We start from the raw sequence: 12067 nt of genomic DNA, 5'->3' as shown, positions 1-12067 counted from the left end.
CGAAGGGCACCCGGATGGCTGATGAAAATGCCATGGAGAGGAGGCTGTGAAAGCTCTTTCTGTGTTTCCCAGCTTTGTTCTTTTTCTTTTCTTTCTTTTCCCCTTTCTTTTTTTTTTTTCCCCCCTTGGTGGGCTTTTTTTTCTTTTTGGTTTTTGTTTGTTTTGTTTTAAAGGCACCACTGTAGTTTGTAGTCATCATCTGTTTGGAAATGCTGCAGAGCCTTTCCATGGCCGGTCTGACCTGTCTTCCATCCCCTCCAAAGACCTCATGGAGGAGAGGAAGCTTGTTTTCTTGTAAACAGAGGCAGAGAGGAAAAAACTAAACCAGCAGTAGCCCCTCTGCTTGGCTCCTCATGGCTCTTAAAGCCCTTTCAAAGACCCAATCAGTCTTTCTTCAGATGCACTAATTTTTTCTACCCTTTGAAACCTAAAAATTAAGGGTTGGGGGGGGGGCAAGAACGCTTCGTGGCTGGTGGTGTGTGCTCTTTATGGAGGTTGTCCAGCCACGGATGGTTAATAATCAGTGTGGGGTGGGCGAGGGAATGGAGGCAGACGGCTGCGGGAAAGGGGGAAAGGAGGAAAAAAATAAATGGAGCGAGTGAGACTTTTATTGTGAAGCAGCGTGTGCTTGGCAGTTGGCTTTGTTGGGACTGCTGCAAGAGCAGACATTTCTCGGCGGGGAGGGTGGGTATAGGATTTCCCTGCCAATCGGGAGCGGACGGATGGGGCATGGGGAGGGTGAGCAGAAAGGGAAGTTTGCTCTGGATTTAAGGGAGGGGAGGGCAAAAAAAACCCAACACACACACACACACACATACACACAAAAGCTGGAGGTATTGACACTGGCGGTGAAGTTGGTGCTAAGTTGGCTGGGTGGAGCTGGGTGGGAATGAATGGTCCTGGGTGCCCCGTGGGTGCCCCTCGGTGCTGGGCGCATCTGCCGGGTGCTGATGGAGCAAGGACGGGAGAGCGCTGGCCTGGGGGGACGAGGCTTCGAGTGCTTCGCAGGGGTTTCCTGTAGCTTCCTTCTGATCAAAAAATGCTTCAAAATTCACAGTTGGCTTTTTATTTTGTTTTTCAATTATTATTTTATTTTCTACCTCGATGCCGAGTTTTTGTTGGGAAGTTGTAACGTTGTCACCTCTGATTTGTCTCTGAGATAGGAAGCAGGAGAGCCTGTGAGATGCCACCTCAGCCAGCCTTGCCTTGGCACCCAGCTTTTGTTCTCTTAAAGGACAAAAGTGGTGGTTTCTCGCTTGGAGTTGGGAATTCTGCTTTGAGAGCTGGGCAGGCAGCTCTGAGCTCCTGGTGACTGCAGTGAGGAGGGAGGGTGGTCAAGGTCTGATTGACTCCAGGGTTCCTGCAGTGGCTTTTCTTCATGGGCGAGCAGCAGCAACGCCTCTGTGGAAGGGAGAGTGTGGGCGATGTGTGGAGTGAGGGTAGTGCTTAGAAAATGCAGAAAAGCTTAGGCTCAGATGGCTAAGAATGGCCTCTGGAAATCCTGGGGCTTCTTGTATGAGTCAGTGTAGTAGCAGGAATATCAAGACCTCTCCTTGTTGCAACAAAGGTTGGGAAAACAAACTGGTCCCTGTTAGACTGACTGAGGCTCTTTATTTGCTGCTGGTGCCTGTGGCGAGGGCCTGGGTGCCCCTGGCTGTGGTGGGAGCCAGGGGTGCCCTCGAGCACTCAGAGCTCTCTTTGCTCAAGTCTTGCAGCAGGATAGTCCATGAGAAAAACCGAGGTTACTCCCAGTTTACAAGAGGTCTGGCTAGAGGAGAGGTAGGGTTTACAAGCTCATGTTTGCAGCAAGGATATATATTACTGGCTCAGCAAAGAAATAAATAAAACAGCTGCTCAATGCTCAGACTTTGGGCTGTGTTTTATGATCATTTCTCAATGGAAACTGTTGGCCAGTGTCTGCTGAAGGTAGGTTCTGTGTCAGGCTGGGCTGAGCTGAGCTTTCTGATGCTCACAGCAGCTTTTTGGTCTGTGACTGGAGATCTGAAGGTGCTGTGCTTGGAACACAAGTTCCTGGTGCTGAGAGCACTGAGATGGGGCTGGGTTTGTGTCTGATTGTGCTCAGGGCAGGCTGGGGACAGGCAGGGACGGGCAGCCACCCACAGCCTCTGTCCTGTGCTGCAGGATCCATCCTTGAAGTGCTCTTAGCTCCAGGCCTGGCAGGTGGTGGAGGCTTTCCCAGGAATCTCTCTCCCTCCTTCCTTTAGCGTGTGTCTCCTTGCCATGGTGGCATTTGGGCGCAGGACAGGGCAGTCCCGCAGGGATTTGGGGCTGGATGAGCCCTGCGTGGGGCTGGGGGCTGCTCTGGCAGCACTGAGTTCACAAACCTGGCAGGGTGGCTGGTGACTGAAACAGCAGCACCAAAGCCCTGCTCCCCTGCCAGGCCTGGACAACCCCGCATGGGCATGGGCGAGCTGCTGTGGGAAGGTTTGGGAGCTGCCACGCCGGGCTCCGTGCGTGTCTCATCCCCCTCACTTGCTTGAAGGGAGGTGGGCAGGTTGTTTTTCTTTCTTTATCACCCAGTGTGCTTTAAACCTTGTGATTTGCATGGCTGCAGGCACCATCTGCTCCCCGTGCTGGCCTACAACAGTTGGCTTGACCTGGGCTTATTCTTGTGCCGGCGGCGCCAGCGGCGCACGCTGAACCCGGCACCGACCTCCAGCTCTGCAGGGCACTCCCCATCTCTGCCTCCACACCAGTTCTCTCCTTAAACACAGCTGTGGTGAAGACCCCTTCTAGTTTATTATTTTTGAAATACCGTTTTCCTTCTGGTTTATTTTGGTAGGTTTGGTTGGGTTTTTTTTGTTGTTTGGTCTTGCTACTTCAAAATAGAAGGAGAAGGAGAAGGTACTAAGGCTGCAAACCTGAGCTAACAATGTGATGCCAGGCATGTGAAAGGCAGAGGAGATGAGCAGGTGTTCCCTTTTTACATAAAATTTTTTTTAAAAAAGGAGGGGAAAAGAGAAAAATTGCTTTCTATAGAATTAAAAATAGAGCTCATTAACTTTAATGAACATGGGTGTTATGAATGAGGAGTTAGCTGTAGCTGACTGATGGTTTGTGTTTTGGATGTTCATTTGAATGAGCTGCAAAAAAACCCAACCAAGCCACCAAAAGCACATGGGCTGGAAATGTTGATAAATGAGGTTGTAGTGAGAAGTCTGATAGATCTACCTCCCCCACCCAAAGCCTAGAAACTTTTGGGGGAGTCAGAGTCACCTTCTCGAGATGCCTTCCATGCAGATGGACTCAGCTGGATTCCCAGGCACGTTGTACTGGGAAAATCTGTCTGGCTGCATCCAACCCAGAGCTGGGAGGTGCCAGCCCTGGGCACAGCCCGCAGCCCCTGTGCTCCTTGGGCTGTCAGCCGGGGCCAGCCTTGCCGTGTTTTATCTGTGACCTGTGCCTTGGTGGCAGCTTCCTGGCAGCCTTATTTTGCAGAGGGAGGTTTGGCCGTGCTGTAAACAGGATGTGTCCATGATTGTCTCTTCTTTTGAATGCAACGCGTGTCTGAGCACTGAGCTCAACCCTGATATTGCTGTTTTTTCTGCCCCACCACAGCGAGCAGTGCTGAGTAAGGGAGAGCCAAGGAAAGACGGCTGCATGAAGACTGAGCTGCTGAAAGACATCACCAACAACAAAGAGGAAGGTGAGCACCTGCCCTGGTTTGAGAGTCAGAGCTGGCTCGTGAGGTGGGCACGTGATGGGGACATAAGTGGGGGCTTGGAGCTGTGCTCAGTCCCCCCAGCACCTCAGGTGTGCTTCCACAAACATAGGCTCCCTTCTCCTGTGTTTATTCTCAGCAGGGCTCTTCCACTGAGGATGCAGATTTGCTTTTCAGTCCATCCCTCACCACTCCCCTGAAGGAGATCTAATTTTCACTTCTGCTTTGCTTTGAAGTGCACAGGAGTTACTTTGAACTTCCTGTGTGTGACTGGTTTTAGCTGAACTCTGATCCCTTCCCATGCTGACCTTTTCCTCCCTCTAGGAATGTTGACTTTCTGTTTTGCTGTGGGTTTCTCTGTCACTGCAGAGCAACCCCAATGGCTGCAGGGTGGCTGGAGGGGTCAGGCACCCTACACCTTGTGGCTCCTGTGTGGGTTCTGCAGCTTTCACTGTGCAGGATGCAGCACAGGTTCATTTGACAAAGTCTTTTCCTGCAGGGTTGTCTGTGAGTTACATGCACACAAATCTAAGGGCTTAATAAATGTGTCAGTGGGATTAGGGAAAAAAACCCCACCACCCTTTATCTCTCCCCCAACTCCCTCCTTTCTTTCCATGGTTTTGTTATTCCTGGACTAGTTACTTCTCGTAGGTCTTCAGGGATTTGGTGTATTTTTGTTCTCCTTTCCATAATAGAGCATTAGGAAAGCACTGAACTGGCCCCATCGAAATCCCTGCTCTTATCTAGAAGCGAAATTTTGGACTTAACTCTGTTGTGTGTGAGTACAGCATTGCTTTTTCTTTCTTTTCTGTCCAGCATAATGTTTTGTCAAGCTGCTCTAGTTAGAAAGTAAAGCTCAGAGGAAGCAGAAATACTGAATGCTGTGTCAGGTGCTTGGATATTAACTGGGAGCACAGGAATCCTGCTGCCAGCAGTGGTGGCATAGGGACCTCTGGTCTGGGCAGAGCAGAGACAAAGTGTGAGGTGTCAGGAGGTGTCAGTGGGAGGTCGTGTTGCTCTGGGGGAGACTCACTTTGATCCCATGCCTTGCTTAGCTCAGGACTATAAAGCTTGTTTGTGTAGCTCTTGGCTGATCCTAAGGTGTCAAGAGTCTGTGGAGGTAAAAAACCCCAAAGGAGGGTGGGAAGAGACATTTCTGTGCCTCTTGGCTGATTTTGACTTGGAGCAAATGCTGTGTCAGAAGGAAGCTGGGAACCCTCCCTGTGCAGGAACAGCATCGAGACTTCACAAGGTGCTGAAATTCCAGCCACTCCAGTTCATTGTCCAGCTCTGTTCCCAGGGAAAGGAGGCTCCTAAATGTGAGCTGGGTGGTCTCCATTCTTCTGGAGCGTTCAGAATGGGTCCTCCCTCCCCAGGCACAGTATGTGTGTCACAGACCATGGTGTGTGTGGTGCAGTTCTGGGACGTTGTCCCTCCTGTCCTGGCTCCCCAGCTGGGATCCTTGGAGGATCATCACCACCAGAACGTCGGTTCACATCCCAAAAGCCTGTTAATGACAGTGTTTAGAGCCGGCACAGAATTCACATTTTTGACTGTTGCATGAACATGAAATCATTCCAGCAGACTTGCAGGATGGCATGGAATAGTTTCTTTGAGCCCAGTTTCCTGGCTCGGGGATGGAGCTGGGATGTGTAGAGGGAGAAGCACCCTGAAGTCTCAGCTTTCTCTCCTCAAGTTTTCTTGAACAGTCATTTCCCTTTGGTAGGAGGATGGTACTGTTTAATATCTTTGTCAGTGGCACAGACTGGTTTCGTTTGGGCTGCTGAGGGTGTGTTTGATGGCAGCCATGGCCTGCAATGTGTGACTGAACCTGCTCTGGATTGTGTTCCCTTTGGGAAAACCCCCTTGGCAGGTAGCCTGTCAATATTAAACCTGGCATCTAAACTTCCAGAGGCTTGAAGCTGCAGATCCAGAGGCTGACTAAAGGTGCTGTTTGGGCTACAGGCTGAGTGTGAATTGCTGTGTTTTCCCCTTTTCACTCCCCCCTGACTCAGAAAGGTGCTGATGCTGAGGGGGCAGGTCATTCCCCATTGGAATTGTGCCTCTGAATGGCCTTGCACCAGTTACACCTCTGTACAAACTTCAGCTTTCCCTGAATCCAAGATGAGACAGGAAATTCAGGTAGCTTGAAGCCTTGGCCGATATTTAGGGGTCTGACCCCAAGCAAGGCCTGTCAGCTGCAGTGGTGCCTGTGAGCACTGCCTGGCTCCAGCTCTGGTGAACATCATCGTGTTGGAGATCTCCATGAGGATCTCCTGTTGCAGGGAGGGCTCCTGCTCTGGTTTCATAGAATCCCAGACTGGTTTGGGTTGGAAGAGACCTTAAAGCTCATCTCATTCCACTTCCTGCCATGGGCAGGGACACCTTCCATAGACCAGGGTGCTCCAAGCCCCATCCGGCCCGGCCCTTGTTAATGTGCTGGTTTGAGGTGGTCCTCAGCCTGTCAACCTTCATTTGGGACATCTCAGCAGCTGGGGATGGGTTGTTGTGTTTGGGATGGGGTGGGTGCTCTCAGGGAGCATCCTGAGGGTGGGAGGCCCTTGGGTGGGCAGTTGTGGTGCTCTGCTCTCTGTTCCTCGAGAGGGAGGTGTTGCAGAAATGCCCTGTGGTTCCCACCGGGGCTGTCCTCTTCTGCCTCCATCCTGATAAAGACAAATAATTGAACTCTAAATGTAGCAAATTTGTAGGAATAAGCTCTTTGCATGTTCCAGCGCTTTCATTTCCAGTTCTGGGGGTGAGTCCCAGCTTGTGGAAGTTGCTCACTAGGCTCAGTGTCGCTGTCTGTGTAAAATTGCTCAACACAGATAGAAAAAAGCTGTGGATGAGGCTGTTTTGTTGTCGGTGGGAAATGTTCCAGTTCAGTTTTACGTGTGGGTGTGAGCTTAGGTCCGTATTTCCCTTTGACAGGGTGGGGAAGGGGGCAGGGAGATGGGAGATGAGTGGAAAAAAGCTTTTATTAGGCCATATTGTCTTTAGTCTGACTCAGAGAGAAACTATTAAAAAGTGGTTTCTTTGCAAGAATCGCAAGTGAATTCAGCTCTCCTCATGTGCTTCACTCCCAGCTCTGCGTCTCCCTTGACCTTTCAAGGCAAACCACTCCTTTTGTGATTCCCCAAGCCCAGGGATGGAAAGTTCCAGTAAAGCAGCAGCGCAAAGGAGCAGGAATGGGTGTTGGGAATGAAGTTCCCCATTAGCTCCGGTGTTTCTGAGCCTTCACCCAGGGCAGCTGCTTTACAAGAGCCACGGTGCTGGAGCCTAGTGCTGGGTGAGACCTGCACAGTCACTGCTCTCAGATAAACTTCAGCCTGCTTTGAGAGACTGTCAGGGGTTTAAACTCTTGGAGGGGCCTTTTTTTCCCCCTTTTTCTCCCTCTAATTATTGCAGGTAGGAAGCTGCTGTGAGCACGGGAAGTGCTGCTTTCCACTGAGCAGCTGCAGCTTCTGCATGCCCAGGTGCAGGGATGGCAGCTTGAAAGGAGGGAAGGACTGATCTGCTCTCCTCAGGTACTTGGCACTGGGAGCCCCTGCTGAGGCTGACAGCAGGAGAGCAGGCAGAGCAAAGTGATGCTTCAACATTTGAGATGTTCACCCAGCTGTGCACCCAAGCACTCCCTGGGTTTGGGACTCTTGCTCCAGGAAGGATGCTGGCAGCTCTGGAGCAGGAGCATCCCTTGGGCACAGCTGGGCTTGGGGCCTCGTGGCCAATATTGTTAGCAAAGGGATGAGTGAGTTTCCTGGAGGCTGTTAACCTGCTCTGAGTCATTAAACTGTTGAGCCAGTTTAACTGTTAATGTTCAAAGTGTGTCCTGGGGGCTAGGAGGGCCAAGGGAATACTGGAGGGCATTTTGGTGTGGCCAGCAGGTCAGGGGAGATGATCCTTTCGTTCTACTCGGCCTCAGCATCTGGAGTTGTGGGTTCAGTTCTGGTCTCCATGGTTCAAGAAAGACAAGGAGCTGCTGGAGAGGCTCCAGTGGAGGCTACAAAGATGATGAGGGGTCTGGAGCATCTCTCATGTGAGGGGAGACTGCAGGAGCTGGGTCAGGTTAGTGTGGAGCAGAGAAGACTCAGAGGGGATCTGATTAATGCACATAAATATCTCCTGGGGGTGTCAGAGGATGCTGCCAGACTCTGTTCAGTGGTGCCAGTGACAGGACGAGAAGCAATGGCCACAAACTAAACCACAAGAAGTTCCACCTCAGCATGAGGAAGGTAAAAAGAGCCCTGGGACAGGTGCCCAGGGAGACTGTGGAGCTTCCCTCTCTGGAGATGTTCCAAACCCACCTGGATGTGTTCCTGTGTCACCTGCTTCAGGGAGGAATGACATCTGTGGTCTGGAAACACCTGGACACCACCCACCTTCACAAGGGGTTGGGGGGGAAGAAGAGACCATCAGTAACTCATCCCAGAGAGGAACTTTTGCCTGAAAACATTCATCTGTGTTTCTTGGCTTCAAAGTGCTCTGCTTTTTGGCTTCGATCACAGAATCCCAGAATTCCAGACTGGTTTGGGTTGGAAGGGACCTTAAAGATGATCCAGTTCCAACCCCCTGCCATGGACAGCGAGGCCATTCCCTGGGTCAGGCTGCTCAGGGCCCCTTCCAGCCTTCAGTGAGAGGTGCTTTCCTTCCCCATGGATTCAGGGTCCCCAGCTACCACCTCTCTCTGATCTGTGTGGTTTCAGCCCCAACATCTTCATCCTTTTGATGGCAGCTGGGCTCTTCTCTGCTTGGCAGTTTTGCTTTTTGTTTTTGTCAGAGGAGGAAGAGGGGAGGGAACTGCTGTAACACAGGGATTAAAAACAGGTGCATTTCTCACTTTTATCCAGCAGGACAGTTGGGTATTGAATCAAAGTCTGTGGGATCTGCAGTGTTATGAGGATGATCTGCAAAGTGGTTAAGGTGGAACATCTGTGAGATGTGTGTGTAAATACAGCTGTATGCACTGCTTGGACTGTACTCCCAAATCCTGAGCTTTTCCTTTAAGCTCTCTCTGTGCTTAGTTCATTTAAGCTAAGTTCATTTAAGCCCTGTCTTTGATTAAACGTTTCTCTTGCAGCAGCTGAAGCCTCTTGGCTCTGCCAGGGCTCTGTGCTGGGGGCTCTGGAAAGGCATGGAAAATCCCATGGGCAGAGTGTCTTGCCTCCACCAGAGCTCAGCACCAAGATACTCAGAAAAATGTGTAAAAGTTCCAGATCAGATAATAGTGCATTTGTTGGAGAATAATTTTTTATTTCTGTTTCTTTTCTTCCTCTCTCCCTTTTCCCTCAGACCTGGTGGCAGCAGTTTGGCCTGGAGTACAAGGGCTCCTAACGCTTGCATATTTTTCTTATTTTGTCTCACTGAGCAGTGAACTCCAAACTTTAAAAATACATTTAAGCCTTTACATTTTTCAGAACATTGTCAGAATTACACTGAGTTTGGAGTTGATACCTGGCCTGCCCCAGACGGGAAGTTTCTGGTGGGTGATCGTCCCCTTGGGTCCCCACAGAGGTGATGGTGTCCCCTCCAGCTGTGGCCAGGATGGCTGGTGGGGACAGTAACACATCTGTTAGACAGCCTCTGCCCACAGATAAGTTTTGGCAGGCTGGACCCAGCTCTGGCAAGCTCTAGGGCAGGACTGGAGCCAGGTCTGGCTCTGCTGAAAGGGCTGGAAACCCCAGCAGGCAAAGACAGCAAAGAAAGGATGTCTGGGCTGGGAGAGCAGAGGTGGGTTTAATTTTACCTAATTTAGGGCTTTTTTTGAAGTTACTATTCTAATTCTGAATTAATCCAGCTTGTTTCTGCTTATCCATGGTAGCAGGCAGGTTGGACATGGTCCAGGCAGGGGTGAGTTTGTCCAAAGATGTCTAAAGTCAGCCTGGGCTGCTTTTGAGCTGTTGGCTTCTCTCCTTTGGTTGCAGCAGTGGCTTAGGGACACCCTGAAGTCTGACACCTAAAATTAGATGAGGTGGTCTCATCCTGTCTTGGCTTCTCTTCACCAGAGTCTGTTTTCTTCAGGGCAATTTTAATTCCATTTTGAATGACTGTGATATTCTGAGAAGAAAACTTGAGCCTGACCCTTCTGCTTGAGCCTGGGCAGGGCTGGGAGCTCTGCAGTGCTCTCAGGGGGTTGGTAACTCAGAGGAGGGATTTAAATTTATTATTGGGTATTCTTTTTGCCACGTGGAGTCATGGGGATAATGGAATAGCCCAACTTCCTGAGTCTTAAACTGCTTGTGTTTCTAGAACATACCCAGCCCCTAAATGATGTTTTTACTGAAGTTTGTGCCAACTTGGTATCAACTTCAAACACCACCAGTAAATCTCTTGGGCACATTACCTGCGTTTTAAATGAATCCAGGCTCAGATGGACATTCAGGCAGTGTTGGGGTCCATGGGAGAAGCTTTTCCTGTTGCATCTGGCACTGGGGATGCCTAAAGGAGCTTTGAAAACACCGGGATGCTTCTAATTAATAAGGTTACACTTCATGGATGCAGGCTAGAGCTTCCTACCTTTTATTTCTTTTTAATTAAAGAAAGGATGGTTGTAGGTTAAAGAGCAGTGAATGAGTGGGAGAGAAAACTGAATGTGGAGAAAACCTCGTTTTGGCCTACTTAGAAGGGATGAGAGCTGTAAAGTCACAAAGTTTTAGAGAAGTACCAACTTTAGTTTTATAATTCCCTTGCACTTGTGGCACAGGAGCAGAAAAGCAGCTGAGCAGCGTTTTCAAGGTGAGAACTCACTACCACGAGGTGTAGTTGAAATGAGGATTTTAGCAGGTTTTCAGTGAAGCTTCTTTTTGGGAATGGAAAAGGGGGGGATGAAAAGGCCACGTCAGGAGGAAACATTTCTTTAGGTGTCTGGAGCTGCTGAAGAGCTTCTGTGGGCTGCTTCATTCAGTGAATTGTCATTGTGAGGCACCTGCTGGCTCTGGTTTGTGTTCCCATCCCTGTCTGCGGGCCACAGTTCAGCCAGGCTGTAAAATATGTTGAGTTTTGTCTATTCAGCAGTGCTGTGCAGGTGCCCTCGGTGAACCTGAGGCTTGCTGAGCGTGGTCAGAGCTGCAGACGTGTCCTGTCACACGGGGATGGAGCACACGGAGTGCCAGTGGAGCTGGAGCCAAGCCTGGGATGGCAATTCCTGTTCTCCTCTTACCAGATCAGGTGTTTTGGTTGGGAAAACCAGACCAGCTCACTTGAGTTGGCCACAGAAATTAAGTGATGCAGCTCCTGACATAACTGGTTCTCTGTGGGCAGCTCTTTAACTTGTGTTCAAATTTGGGACAATGGGGTGGTGCTTCTTGCAGGAGCTCAGTGTGTAGAAAACAAAGCCATTCCAAACTATTCATGGATTTTAGTGCTGCCAGAAGAGGGAGTGGGAAAATGGAGAGGATTTTTCCCCAAACAAAGGGAAGGTCCTGCCTGCGGTGTCTCAGACTTGTTGGAGGCTGGAGGGGGACACGGTTTCTCTTCCTATTCCGTCCCTGCCCTCTGCTATGAAGTTCCATCTCTCTGTTTCATCAAATCTCTGCTCACACAGGGTGGGAAGGCTGGTGCCTGTTTATAGGGGACTGATGCCACTTCCACAGTCAGTCAGATTGCATTTCACAATAAGTGAAATAAGTGTGTGTGTGTGTGTGATTTTAATTTTAGCCTCATGGATTTTTCATAAAGCCCGTGATGCTTTCTGGAGTAATGCAGTTACTTTTTCCCCAGGGCAATGCTCTAATTCACATTGTTTTGGTTGTCTTCATGGCAGGTAGAGCAATTCTTGCCCTCTGCTTATTCAGTTTATCTCACAGTCAGCCACTGAGGTTATTTGACTGCTCTGGTGGGAGAGCACAGTATTTAAATCAACAAATATTGAAGGCTTCATTCAGCCAGGTGCCTAAAGCTGAGCTCTAGAAACCTCCAGCTGTGGTTAGAGATCTTATTTTTTGTTGTTTTGTTTTTTTTTTTTTTCCTGGCACTGACTTTGCTGCAATAATTGCTTTAATGGCCTTTTAAAGACACTGAATGCAGAAAGAGAAACAAGAATTGAAAGAATAAAGGCATAGTTGTGGCTCCCTCTGCCCACAGCTTGTCAAATAGTTAAATAAAACAGCAAAAAAAGGAGCACTTTATCTTCTCTCAGAGTTGTAGCTATCAAAACCAAACCCTTGTGCCTCTTTCTGTGCACAGGGGGGTCTGGGTGGTGTGAGAGGGAGCAGGTGGAGGTGATAACATCAAATCCTGCTTGGAGAACCTTCAATCACTGCTCCTGCAGGTGGGGTTTGTGTCTCTGTGTGCTCCAGAGAGCACTGGTGAGCGATTTTTGAATGCTTTGGAGCTCTCTCTGGATGCTGTGAGCCAGCAGGGGCCACATGGGAGGCAATCCCAGCCTGGGCT

The 12067-nt window shown here is 49.8% G+C and overlaps 1 protein-coding gene across 13 annotated transcripts in view; it reads left to right on the top strand.

The window, feature by feature from the left end:
- Positions 1 to 12067, top strand: part of EHMT1 (euchromatic histone lysine methyltransferase 1) — a 116308-nt gene that overhangs the window by 49719 nt on the left and 54522 nt on the right. For 12 of the 13 annotated variants that reach the window (XM_010397611.3, XM_039561527.1, XM_019284987.2 and 9 more), the window contains exon 2: positions 3580 to 3667. In XM_010397611.3, the coding sequence (XP_010395913.2) occupies positions 3580 to 3667 (88 nt within the window). Of the gene's footprint in view, positions 1 to 716; positions 739 to 3579; positions 3668 to 12067 lie in introns of those variants that run through there. The other variant, XM_010397616.3, reaches the window with a different exon arrangement.

The sequence above is a fragment of the Corvus cornix genome, chromosome 17 (assembly GCF_000738735.6).
Source record: "Corvus cornix cornix isolate S_Up_H32 chromosome 17, ASM73873v5, whole genome shotgun sequence".
In the NCBI taxonomy this organism is placed as follows: Eukaryota; Metazoa; Chordata; class Aves; order Passeriformes; family Corvidae; genus Corvus; species Corvus cornix.
Note: the sequence above shows the minus strand (reverse complement) of the source record. Positions and strands in the feature narration are given on the sequence as shown.